General features: G+C 39.9%; 1 protein-coding gene across 1 annotated transcript in view; it reads left to right on the plus strand.

The window, feature by feature from the left end:
- Positions 1 to 1,343: 1,343 nt before the first annotated feature.
- Positions 1,344 to 14,675, plus strand: part of LOC121297279 (E3 ubiquitin-protein ligase DTX1-like) — a 57,066-nt gene continuing 43,734 nt past the window's right edge. Inside the window, exon 1 of the mRNA XM_041223513.1 lies at positions 1,344 to 1,858. Within this exon, the coding sequence (XP_041079447.1) occupies positions 1,597 to 1,858 (262 nt within the window). The 5' untranslated portion in view covers positions 1,344 to 1,596. The remainder of the gene's footprint in view (positions 1,859 to 14,675) is intronic.

Consider the following 14,675-nt stretch of genomic DNA (forward strand, 5'->3'; position numbering starts at 1 on the left):
ACTGTACATTTTGTCTTGACGTTTTTTTTTTTTTTTTTTTTTTTTTTTTTTAATGAATGATCTTCTTGCTCAACTGGGATGTCTTCAAGAGCGTCGCATGATTGCAACCAAGCGCACCAACTGCGCTTTACATTAAATGATTACTTCAGTAAACCACTCAGCTCAGTGAAAATATGCATTCTTGCAAATTGTAGGGAACGTTTGAAAAGATCTTGAGAAGCGCTGTAGAGCTTCCTTTTTGTATCAAAGGACCGCTGCAAATACATGTACAATAAACCTGCAAGAGACGCCGAGTGATGTTCGATTACTGAAAGTAAAAACAATAATTCAGCATGCAGTCTTTGCATTGAACATCCATTTTTAATCTCCGTCTGTAACTAACGGAGGAGTGTGAGAGCGAGGAAAAGCGAGCTTGAAGAAGAGGATAGGAAAGAGGATAGCCTATTTATTTGTAAGTGATCTCTCTTTTTTTTAATACTTTGGGGAATAATTATTCAGCCGAATTATAGGGTATTTTGGATGAAAATGATTTATTTAAAAAACGGAACAAACAACACATAATATAGACACCTGCGGATAAGCTACCTGACATTAATTAGAAAAACAATAACGAGGGTATTTAAATGCATTTGGGGTGCAGGGCAACGAGAACGAGCCATTTTGTTGGGACAGTTAAAGTAGTGTACCCCATTCTATAAAATCCCTTTCTCAAGCGATTGGTTTAGTATATGGGAAGGGTTTAAACTGAAGCAGCTTGTTGAATTGTGTATCCATTGAATGGGCAGCGTACTACAGTCCGTTACTGTCAGTAAACAAGACGACTTCATACTTGTGGAGAATAGATGCTTCTGGATTGTGGGCATGAAAAGCCGAACATTTTAAATTAAAAGCATTATTTTCAGAATTACTGTAACATTTGATCTCAAATTACTACAGTTTGAAACACAATTGCACCTGTCGTGTATGTGTAAGCATTGCACTAGTTGGTCATTGTGTTTGTGCATTTGGTTGTATTTAATTAAAGCACGTTTTTTTAACATTGTTTTATCTTGCCAGAGTTAAAGCGACCTGCCTGTGCAGGATGAAGTTCTGCGGGAATTCGAAACCACCCAATCTGAAGAAATGAATGACAAAGTATATTGTATGTACGGAAATCCTTTTGATAAACTGTGCTGAACTTTAATTAACTGGAAATGTCGTATTAGCTTGGAATATCTGTCACCTACTAGGAAACTCGCTTGCAAAACTGCGAGGTACAGTCCCTCCCCACACCATATTGTTCGGGCCCCCATATAGGGGAGGGGGGGGGGGGGGGGGGGGGGGGGGGGGGGGTGTGGGTTACAAACTGTAAAGAAGGTAACCGACTGTGCATGAAGTTGATCCGAGATTGCTGTTACACATCTGGTTTCGGAGCTCTGGGATGTTAAGTGGAAAAACGAACCAAGACAAAACAAATCTTTGCCTAAAAATGGCTTTTCTCTGTATTTGATGCACCATGTCAAAAGAAGTTGACTATTACAACATGACAGCCTAATCTCATCTGGGAGAGACTGAAAAAAAAAAAGTTAAAAAAAAAAAGTGAGTTTTGGATTTGCAATGATGTTGCGTCCTGGATCTGCAATGATGATCCACATGAACGGACTGGGGTATGCACCCCAGAACCTGGCCCGGGTGGTGGTGTGGGAGTGGCTGAACGAGCACGGTCGGTGGCGGCCCTACAGCGCTGCCGTGTGCCACCACATCGAGAACGTGTTGAAGGGGGACTCGCGGGGCACAGTGGTGCTGGGCCAGGTGGACCCACAACTGGCCCCTTACATCATAGACCTGCAATCAATGCACCAGTTTCGACAGGACACAGGTAAGGATGTTTCTCTTGAGCTGGGCACTAAAACTTGAAATACTTATAATGAGGGTAATGCAGTGAATGTGAAACATGCATTGCACACAGTGCCACCTGGTGTCCAAATGTGGTGATGGCAAATCGTGATCTTTATTTTAAAACCACCGTTTATTATTTAAATAGTCATGACTGATGACATGTTTGTTATGACATGTTTGTTTTATCAATATCAGACTACTGGCAAGACTTTCTGATGATCAAACAATACACTCTTGGACATGCCATTAATCTGATATAGATGTTATATTAGTGTTTATTAACAAAGATATGATTTTCATCTATAAACTTTGGGGTATAATATGATTAACTTTGCATCCACATTTTGAACCCATACTAATCAAGTCAGAGATTGTGAGCACATTCTGTATGTTAGTAAAATTCCTTTAAAGTGCAAGAGAGCTGGCGTTTCAGTGTGTTTCCTGGATTGTCTCAATATCCACTAACCTGGACCCAAGCTTGTGTGCTACTGGTACGTAGAAATGCTCCATTAGCGATATACATGTAGTGCAATTAATTTTGCAGTTTATGGATAACCTTGACCTACTATCAGCATTGACGCTAACACTGTACCATTTAAACTTAAGATTTTTATTGATTGTACCAATCTCCCAGAAGTACATTCTTTCTAGGGACCAAGTCCTGCAAGTAAAGCTAAAAAGTTACGTAAATACAGCTATGGCCAAAAGTATTGCATCACCTGAAGATTATTTGTATCAGATCATTTGCATTAGTTGGAAATTATATCACATTTAGATTAGCTGTAGTGTTTAATTATTTTTACGAAACTATAAAAAACACAATAAATTTAATGGAAAACGTTTCAACACTGAAAAAGACTTTGTCATTAATTTATTAAGTTTCTTTTAGCATTTCTAGATTGAAATCAAAGGACAAAACCTCCCCGGGGGGTCATTTTTATAATGTCATTGTCATGTCCTTGGAAATATATCTTATTTGCGTTTTGTTTCATTTAAATGCTAATAGTTACTTTTACTGCTGTTCAGAAGCAAGATTGAATGTGTGCCAAAATTCATATTTCATAGGCATACAAAATAATAAAATTAAAAAAATAATAATACACATTTTAAAGAACTGTGTAGCTACTTTCTATAAATGTTTTATTAATTTTAAAGACAAACTCATAACAATGTATATACTATAACTATGCACAAAAATATTCATGTATGCAATAATTTAAAACCCCTATAAAAGTATAGAAAATGTTATAAAACATAATAAAGCATAGCAAGGCATAGGTAAGCACTCTGAAGCCCCTAGTATGATAAAGCATATTCAAAAACATGGCAAGTTATGGCAAAACTGCCAAATTATCATGCAGCTTTACCAGGGTAAACTTTTTTGAGGGCAGGAAGTCGCTGGTAATACATTGTTTTGCAATTATGGTAAAAGCCTGTTTCTATATCTGTTACTCCATAATGTTTTGAGCGTGCATAGTTTCAGATTGTTTAATATTTCCCACAGTCTTTGAACATTTTTGCATATTGTAGAAGTAGTGCTAATTGTGGGAAGGGACAGTGGTTGCATTTAAAAAAGCCAACAAGCCAAAAGCAATCCGAGAAAAAAGAAACAGCATGTTAGACCGAAAGAGCTGCAACCAGAGAGAAAATCACAAAGTTACTGCAATAAAAGCACAGCAAAGTATAAAAAACACATGGGAAAGCATAGTAATGCCAGGACAGGCATGGGAAAGCATATTAAAAACATGGTAAATGCATAGCATAACCATGGGAAAAGCATGGAGAAACTGCACAATTACAGTGGCAAACTTTAAGGGTGATACTTCAAACATGATTGAAGATTGTGATTATAGTGATGATGTTTTATGATAATCAATAATTATAAATGTTATTATCTTCCCACCCTAGGGCTAAGTAATATAAACCATCAATGCAAACTGCTTGTATAAGAAATATAGAGTACTGGTTAAAATAAAAAATGAAGAAAGCTTTTGCTTGGAGAAGAAACATTATCTTCTAAACATTTTTTCTTTCTGTATAAAATGTCCACTGGATAACTTTCTGAATGTATGGTGTAGGCTGTTGTAGGTTATAATTCAGCAGTGGCATTGCTGGAGGTTATTTATTTCTGTGTGGTTATAAATCAAGGTGAACGTTACAGTTTTGTAGATTTAAGCAGGGCTGTTGGTCATGTTGGTGTTACAAACACAGAAAATTCCAGCTTTTAAACCAGGGGGAAATGTCTTTTATCCAGACTGCAAGCTTGAAAGTCAAGGACACTACCAGCTGACAGAATGTGGAGGCACACACTTCTCTGTCCACTGAAACAAGGGACCAATGAACATCACTCAACTAAATTATACTCTCTCAATCTCTAATGCTGTAATAAATACAGAGGTTTTGGCATATATTTAAACATATTTTATGGTTATATTCTGCCATAGATTGCATCAATTCTTAAAATTCAAATGCAAAGATTAACTTGGTATGGTTATTAGATTCACCTTGTATAGCTCAATTTCTGTTTCAATCTTCATATATTGTTGAGTTACACGCTTCAAACACGTACTCGTGAAGTAATATTACTTTCCCAAATCAAATATAGTTTCCTAGTGTGGTTCTTTCAATACCACGTTGAAAATGTACTAAATGAAATACCTTTCGTTTAAGATCATAATGATTTGTGAATGACAATCAGAATGATTGGATTTTATTGAAAATACTTAATCCAAAGTCGAGGGTTACTTGACTGGTAATGCCCACTTCAGTTGCCCCAAGTTGAAGGTAAAGGTGATTCTCACAATGAAAAGGGAATTACTGCTGAGAAGGAAGGACATTCCCTGGGTCCTGGGCTGTAGGTCACAAACAAGATTTTAAAAATTGATCCTGGGCTTCACTGAGTATCAATTGAGTGATGCAAAGCACAACGCAAATGTGCTGAATCCAGTGTTCTCAGGTCGGTCGGCTCGGCTCCCAAGCGCTCCAGTTCTGAAGAGTCTAATCTGGAGACAATTGTCTTTTGAAGAAGAGTCGGGAACTGCATTACAAGTGCAAAAGAGAACCATATAAAAACATTGCCAGGTCTTTTGAGTTATTGAAGTGGGCACACTATTCACAAAGCTTTAAGCAGTAACGTGCTGTAAATGTCATTGTGTTTTGGTGATTCATGCAGCAGTTATTGAAAGTCTAGGTTAAGGTAACTTCTATGATTTACCATCATTTACAATGCAAATGTGCTGATTCCAGTGTTCTCATACCATGATTACATATATCTCTGGCAGGCAACAGGAGCTAAAGAGTAGTTCCTGAAGTGAAAACACCTTAACATACACTTATCAAGTATAAAGAAAACAAAGTATTTGAGTAATTGTATAAGGAACCACTCAAAGCTTTCAGAATTACGTCTAACCGCTAAGTCCTTCTGGAACACCTGAGGGTAACCACTTACCTGTCCTCCCTGCAACACTTAACGGTTACACTTCGGTGTATCAGATTTACGTGGTGGTTAGACAGGATTTTGAGAGCTCTATTAAGGCCACTGGGGTGCTTTTATAATTCCAAGTTTTAAAAAGGGTGAATGACTGAAACAGAATATGCAGAGTGAATCGCAACAAGATGAAGAAATCATTAGTTCATACCCATATCAAGTTGTCCTTTACAGTAAGTTTTGCCTTCTAGCAAAATAATCTTGTTTTATTGCACCGTTAATAGCCATATTGTATTTATGAAATCTGTATTAATTCTAAATAAAATAAATAATACATTAATTAAGAATTTTGCACCAACACCTAGTTGCTCTTTAAAACTAAGACACATTTAAACGCACCTATTTAGCAAGTACATTTTTTATATTTCCAATTTTCCAAAAGAATGCCAAATAAATGGAATGTATTATAGCCTCACATTGAGGCAGCAGGATCATAAACCAGGCTTAATGGATATTTAACGTGGTGCAAATATATTCTATTGTTTTTTAAAATTTTATGTTCAATTTAAAACTGCTGATTTAGGAAGCAGAGGATAATATAATATATTTAGGATGCAGAAGCAAATGAGATAATCTGGAAATAAATCCTGCATAATTTGTTGTAACCCATTTGAGTTGCAATAACAAAGTGCAATTTATTTTAGATGAAAAAGGATTGTGGTTGTTACAGTATGTCAAACTGACATAACTGTTTCACCTCTGCCTCTGGTCTTGTGAAATTCAGTCAGTTTTTTTGAAATACTGCAAAGAAGTGAACCAATTAAATTAGACTATACCTTTTGGGACCTAGGCTTTTCTACAAACAATCATGATTTTTCTGTGAGAAAAAAATATATTACAAAAACTACTGGATTTATTTCTAGATTGAGAGGGATCTGTCTTGGGAGGAAAAAAAAAAAACAAGACAATGCTGTAGTTCTGTAATCGCTGGCAACAGCTGTACACACTACAGTGCCTTAATTGCCCCTTGCATACAAAACTAGAATTGCTTGAATCAAATGTACCCTCCCACCCCTTCAGGTGGTCCAGGCAGGGTCTATTGCCCTCCTCCAATCTTTCAGTAAATATATGTTAACAACCTGTTGAATGAGTTGCCCTGTACACAACATACAATGAATCCATTCCATTCAGGTAATAAGGCAAAGGTGATTTTACACCTGTGAAAACGTTAGGTTATTATCATAACCCTGGTTCCCTGAAATAAGAAATGTAACCATTACCTAATGGCTGTTTACCTCCTAAAGACCGAAACCTGAATAAATATATCAAAGCTGTTTGCAAAACCTCTGTGACACAGTCACGCCCGCGGCTGAGGGCATTAAAGGACTGCCCGCACAGATCTCAGCATCATTTTTCCTTGAAGCCTGCTGCAATCATGGACGCAACGACCTTGAAGGTTAATGATTACATTTCTATTTCAGCGAACCAGTGTTATGATAATAACCCATCGTTCCCATTCAAGTGCAATCATATTCCAGGTATCCTAAAGCTAATCTGCAGTGACAGCACAGCAATCCAATTACTGCCTTCAGGATGGAATTCTACCTGGGAAAAATAACTGTAAATAAGGTGGGTTGGTTAGGGCTGAATTTTGTCCCTGTGGGAGGGGGAAAAGTGCTTTTTGTGAAGATAAAGGACATTTTGGATTTCTTGCAACTAAATTGTTGCTTGCTACTGCTACCTTTACATAAGAAATACTGCGCACCCAACTGTAAATAGCAAGTTATTTAGTGACAGAAACAGTAATGTGCCTTTATTTGTAAGAATTGTGAAGAATTTGATGAATTTCTCTAATCTCTCTGGTTTCTCTCATTTGTATAAAATTTGTATATTGCCTCCTCACAAAACAAATTAATTTCAATTGTGGGTGTCACTTTCATCCGTTGGTTTTGCTGGTTGGTTTGTACAGCCATTCTGAGGCCAAGTATCACAGCAATATATTTTTTAAACATGAGCCTGATTCATTTACATTTTTTATTCAAACATCATGAGTCATAAATGAACCTTGGAATAAATTATTCCGTTTTCACTTTGATCTCACTCCCTCCTGCAACAGTGCTGGGACAGTGATCTGAGAGGGGATATGAAACAAGCTGTAGCAGGAGGAATATATAAGATAGTAAAATAGACTGTGTGGTCCAGTGGTTAATGACAAAGGCTTGTAACTAACAGGTCCCCAGTTCAAATCCTAGCTCAGCCACTGACTCCCTGTGTGACCCTGAGCAAGTCACTGACCAGTCAACTCCTGGTGCTCCGTCTTTCGGGTGTGATGTTATTATAAGTGACTCTGCAGCCAATACATAGTTCACACTCCCTAGTATCTGTAAGTTACCTTGGATAAAGGAGTCTGCTAAATAAACAAATAATAACACATTTCTGCTGGTGAATGCTCCTAACCAATATCAGACCAATCAGAAAATATATTTCCGTGATACAGACAGTACGAAATAGAGCAAAGGTGAAAGTACCGCATGGTGTTCTGTAACCCTTTAACAACTGCTGTAGATGCCATTAATACCAAGCTGACCCAGTATAGCTTTGACTACAGTACTTTTGAGCCTCTGTCTCTTTAAGAGAAGGCGTGGTTATATGTCAGTGGCAGTGTGAGTTGTGCAGTTCTCATGACTGTGGTTCAGTTTGATGTGGCCTATTTTGCTGGGCTCTGGTTTAAGTCGAAGCCAATCGTGGGTGGAGTCACTTCTGTTTTAAAGTGATGTAAGCACTGTTTTAATTTGAGTTTCTCTTTAATTTACTGGAGTAAGGGTGTAATTAGAGGCCAGCTTAGGGAAAGGGAAGGGGATTATAAATCAGGGCAGTGTTGGAATAAAACTTAAAACCGTCAAATTGTCTTAATCGAATAAGAAAAAAACTTGCTTTGAACTTCTGTATATTTTGTGTCACTGTCTGCTGTCCCAGAACTCCCTGCAGTGTTTACAAGAAACACACAACTTTCCTGTGCTGTAATCCATGTTGTCCATATCGCAGCAGTATATTTTTCAACATAATCCTGATTGCTTTGATATTTTAATTAACTTTTACTCTCCAGCATTAGCCAAGTGAAAGATATATTTTTATTACAAGGATCCTTATGTATCCAGATCATGTTCCTTCCTGCAACAAACAAGTTTTCTGTTCCCGCAATAGCTGCTCATTTTAAACAGCACCAGCATTGTTGCAGGAGGGATGAGGGTCTGGATGCACTGTGATGCTTTGACATTATTTCTCTTGGTGAATGTGTGAATAAAGAAATCAGAACAGCCGGCATTACTTTGAAAAACGAATGCCGCAATACAGACAGCATGGGACACCGCAGAGTTCAAGTACGATATTACTTGTAAACACTGCAGGGAGCTCTGGAACACTTTGATTCTCATTCACTTCATGGGGAAATCTGTAACTGAAGTAATGTTCTTTTTTTCTGTTTTTACAATGAAGTGGAAGGGCTGCTGGGAGATCTTGCAATCTCTCTGTCTCCTCTTAGTCATGTGATTGTGTGATTTGTTTTGATGAAAGAATATGGTCTTCTTTCAAAACTAAGAATTTCAACAAGAATTTAGCAATAATGCCTGATACACCCGAGACTACATATCAGGTTTTGGCAGTAATTAGAAGTACAAGTGCAGATGTCGGCTATTATTGCGGTTATATACAATGTAGATACAAATATTTTATTTCTGCTTTTATTCTATATTTATGCTGTAGGAAACTAACTAAAAATAAATTCTTCAGGGTCCCTGAATGGCTCACCTACCAGCCAGGTGCTGCTCTTGAGTTCCCGTTGTTGAACAGGAAGCTGGCTCGGTCGTGGGATTGGAGGACGCCCACTAACCCTTCAGTTAAGCTGTCTGGGGAATTGCTGCGATGAATGAAAAAAAAAATTGGACGTTATAAATTGGGGTAAAATGATTGGGCACTAAAATAAGTTCTTTATTTGTTCTTTTTGGGGGGGGGGGGGGGGGGGGGCTGAGACAGGTTGTCAAACCCTGCAGTTCAAGATAAGGATTGTGATGTGGAGAAATGGAGAGAGAGATGGGGAGTAGTGGGTTTGCGCAGAGGCACTCCTCACTCTGAAAGTGTAGCACCATACCACACCACACCATACCACACCATGCCATGCCAAACCGCACCATACCACACCACGCCACAACATACCACACCATGCGCTACCATAAAACACCATGCCATACCACACCACACCACACCACACCATACCATACCACACCACACCACACCACACCACACCACACCACACCACACCATGCCATGCCATACCGCACCATACCACACCACGCCACACCACACCATACCACACCATGCGCTACCATAAAACACCATGCCATACCACACCACACCACACCATACCACACCATACCATACCACACCACACCACACCATACCACACCGTGCCATACCGCACCACGCCACACCATACCACACCATACCACACCATACCACACCACACCACACCATGCCATACCGCACCATGCCACACCACACCATACCACACCATACCACACCATACCACACCATGCCATACCATACCATACCACACCATGCCATGCCACGCTGCGCCACGCCACAACGCACCGCACCACACCACACCACACCACACCATACCACACCACGCCACACCACACCACACCACACCACACCACACCACACCACACCATGCAATACCATACCACACCATGCCATACCGCACCACGCCACAACATATCGCACCACGCCACACCATACCACACCATACCACACCACACCATGCCATACCATACCACACCACGCCACACCACACCATACCACACAATGCCATACCGCACCGCACCATGCCACACAACACCACACCACACCATACCACACTACACCACACCACACCACACCACTCCATACCACACCATGCCATACCATACCACACCACGCCACACCACACCATACCACACCATGCTATACCATACCACACCATGCCATACCGCACTGCGCCACGCCACACCACACCACGCCACCCCGCACCACATCGCACTGCACCACACCGCACTGCACTACACCACCCACACCACTCTGCACTGCAGAGCAATGACAACTGGGCACGAGGCCACAGAGATCAATCCTTCCCCCTCCCTGGAGAGTGCTTCTGTCTCACTGGATAGGATTCCTCTTCACTTGTCACTGCGCTCCATTCAATATTCATTTTGTTACAACTGTATATAACAAGCCAGCTATCATTCAGCCAGTACACTTCATCTGCTGTCCCTGTCTCACTGTACGACTGTGCATACGTGTCTCATTCGCAGCGCTGATAAATCTTGATCAGGATTGTCATATGATTTGAGGAAATCTGTTCAGTCTCAGCATTTAAGATCCTCCAGAGACGTTCAAAGACAGTCAAAGCCAGGGAGATTAAGAAAAAAGTGGTAATAACTGAATATGTGAGCAAAGGAACTCAAAGGAACCACTTAGAGTGAGAGTGCAAACACCTTAAAACAATAAGAGGAAATGTAAAACTATATTTTCAAATGGCATTTGAAGCTAATTACTAGTATAAGTCCAAAGCAAAGACTAAAATATTCATAATGAGATAACTGGCAAAGAAATATTGACATAAACCGTGGAGTCTATGGTATTTCTTATATCCCATTGAGTTTTGGAGCTATATTCAGGCACCAGCGGTTCTGTAAACTTTCAGCAAGTCACCAGGATATGATAACTGAAAATTATATACCAACGATTGTAAAACAAGAAGAAGAATGCATTATTTAAGATAAGTGGGACTTTTCACACCCATATCTTGTTGCACTTTTACGGTCATTAAACAAGCGGGGTGAACATACAAATGTGAAAAGGTTAATTTAGTTCACACGGTCTAAAAAAACCTAAAAGCCTCTCTGTTACAAGTTGTGAGAAGAAAGATTGCAAAGATGGGGTTATACAACCCAAAAGGGGAGTGGAATGGAGGGGGGTAATCTCTGTGGTAAAGTTTACTGTAACGTGTGAGAGGGAACCATGCGTGGAGACACGTAGCTGGGAGAGAAGCCTGCACTTGCAGTCTTTATCTGCTGCTGTGGTCTGTCTTACTGCAGAAGCGTGTAGAGATTGTGTGGGCTTGCTTTCTGTTTCTCACCAAGGCCTAGGGATTTCCTTGTTTTGGTTCTGTGAGAGCTTCCTGTGAAGTGACCAGAGTAGGGTGGCTTTCTCACACAGTGCGTAGTCATGACTACTGCACATGACTATACTGAACTGCAGCAGAAAGTGGGTTAATTAGGGGTTAAATGTGTTGTTATGGGTGAGACAGACTGATCCCTAGCATATCTAGGCCATATTTTAGAGGATTGTAGCAGAAAATGTTTTAATAGGGTCAAACATTGTTTTGTAAATCATCAAATTTGGCACCAAAACATAGTGTGTTCCACAAGTGTGTGCAAACTGGTTTCCTAAAGGAAGGCCTCTTCAGCCAAGATGACAGTTACAAGGCACTAAACTGAAGAAACTAAGTAAAAAACACAAACCTGCTGATGGATGTCTCCCTGCTTGCCTGCGACTGGTGCAGGTTATCTATAGGTTGTCTAAAAACCTGGTAAAACAAGCATGTTAGTAACCATGGATGTTAATTCAAAATTCGAGATAACTGCATGACGGAAAAGTGGAGGACCATGACGTCTATCTACAGTGTACAGAATAGTATAGAATAATGCCATTAAAAAAGTTTAGAATTGGATAAATGGTATTTAGTGTGACATACTCTACATGTGGACGGATGTACTGCCATAAAGACACCTCCATATAGCCCCAGAATTGATACCCTCAGTATATGGAGAAATGTAGAGTTTGATGTACGACTGCCTCCAAGGATTTTCATAGATTGTGTGTGTATGTGTGTGGCAAAGTGGTGAGTGCAGTGCAGATCGGATTAATCACAAAGACAGTGATTCACAGCTGCAAGGGTGTTTATTGATGGTTTCATTATCCAGAGCCTTATGGTTATCTAACAAAACTCAACACTCACGTTTCTCAGTAACACAGGGGCCTCCTTTTAGGTTTGCTTCTAACCATTTACAAAAGGAACAGATCGCTTACACTACGCCCCCTATTTATACCCTTGCCCATGACCTCTAGGTTAACGAGCGCATCCGCTCCTCCAATCCTCGGATGCCACGCCGTAGCTCCCGTCTGGGTCATTGAGCTTGGGTGCCGTAGCTCCGTCCCCTTCCTAAATGACCGACTTCCACCTACCCTAAGGAGTAAATTGTCATGCCATTTAGTTAAGGGTACTCTGTTCCTTTTACATAGTGCCCTCACAGGTCGGGAGAGAGATCTAACACCAAGAATCATTCGATCTCTGTCATGGTGTGTTTGGTAAGCTTTTGCATTGGCTACCGTATGTTGAACTGCAGTACCTGATCGATAGAAAAAGCTTTATTATGAGCTTCCAGTTCTTTCGCAAACAGACAAAAAGAATAAATAAAAAATAAATGAAATATAAACCCTGTCAGGCAGTGAAGCGAAGTGGAGAGCGTTTTTTGCTGCTGGCAGCTTAGGCTCTGTGTTGCCTTGGCAACAGATCTGCCGATACAGCAATAACAAGATCAGTTTATAATGCGTTGGAGTTTATTACAATTTTTCTTGATTAAGTGGGGTGCATAGACTAAATATAATCCCCAGCCTCAATGATACAGGGCACAGGCATTGAGGGTTGTTGTTGTTTTATCAGTAACACAAGTGGTAGCAATTATGAACCAATTCGCATTTTGCTGTATTGAGACAGCTTCTGAACCTTTCTCAAAGGGGGGGGGGGTTGAAAACAATTATGGGTTTCTGATGGCAACCATGTCTGGATCTACGTTATCTCAAGGTACAACAGCATTCTACATTTATACCTTTCTTAGACATACAGCATCAACAAAAACCTGACGTTTTATTGGGCTGTCTACTAGTCATTTATATTAATACTGCCTCCTAGTTGGCCTTACCTCACAGAATAGTCTGTAAGTAAATTTGTTGTGTGTAGCGTGTCTCATGTTCTCATGAGAGGTGTCATCTTGTACAGTTTGGGCGAGAGGATCTTTTCGACTGTTTCCCAAACAAGCCACAAGTCATGAACTAACTCAGAAATTACTACATTTAACAAAGAGCTACATATCAAAAATACTACCCACTATCAGAATGTCAGTTTACCTTGTAATGAATCTCGACTGATGAGTTAATAATACTGACAACACCCCCTCTCTCTAAGAGCTTGCCCTTTAGTTGAATGGTAAGACGATAGTCTCTGAACCGTATGGTTAGTGGTTTGTATCCAGCTTCTGCCTTTCCATTCAATTCTAGGGGCTGAGATGTCAGTTCATTACAGCCTTTACAGTGTATTTCATATTGCTGTCCAGACGGTTTGGTCTGTTTATGCTGCAGCATCTCTCCCGTCTCCAATGTCTCTGTTGTCTCACTCAATTGGAGAAGTTGAAAAAGTTCAGCCCAGATTCATTGATTTCTCTTAAACCGATACACTGAACTGAATCAGTCAGTAAAAAAGAGTCAAACTGCATACTAAAGTCACAAAATGTACAAGAAGCCACTCTCAACTTGAGAAAAATACTAATGTATACTTGTTATTTGTATAATGTATACTTGTTATAGAAACAGAATACGGTGCATATGTTTGCAGTGTTGTGGTTATTTCACTCATGAGGATAGCCTTATTCATGGTAAAACCACAGTACTCTACAAAGTGTTATTTGTTGGTCATCTGTCTTTAGAATAAATTGATTTTTGAAACAAAGGTTTAAACAGGTAAACAGTCCTTGTGGGTGAATGGCCACTCACAAGCCAATAGGGCTGCAGTGACTCTGCCTGCAGCTCCGATTCGACTGGTTCCAGACCTTTCCAGTTGCTAGGCAGTTAATAGTTGTTTTTTTAAAGGTTGCTATGGCAGACTCGCAAAGATCCCTTCCTAGCAACAGGTCCCTATGGGTGCACAGAAATAGACAGCAGGCAGGTCAGACTCCTGTTTAAAATACTGGCCCTCATCTCTGCCTTTCAAAGTGGTTGATTCAGTGAACACTGTGACATCATTTGAAGAGGAAAAAAAGTAAACCGACAATGTGTGCCTTCTCTGTTTAAACAAGAAACACAGACAAGTAAATCTTGCCTTAACCTTAACAGTTGGCGCCAAGTTAATATACAGCTGTTTATACAGCAAATTGATAACACTGTACATTTAACTTCATCACTGTTGACAACACAGCAAACAGGCACACTGGAATAAGGAAAGTAGTGATTGACAGAATGTGTCTAGGAACAGCAGAGTATGGGAAGAGGGAGAGGA

The sequence above is a fragment of the Polyodon spathula genome, chromosome 22 (genome assembly GCF_017654505.1).
Source record: "Polyodon spathula isolate WHYD16114869_AA chromosome 22, ASM1765450v1, whole genome shotgun sequence".
Classification (NCBI taxonomy): Eukaryota; Metazoa; Chordata; class Actinopteri; order Acipenseriformes; family Polyodontidae; genus Polyodon; species Polyodon spathula.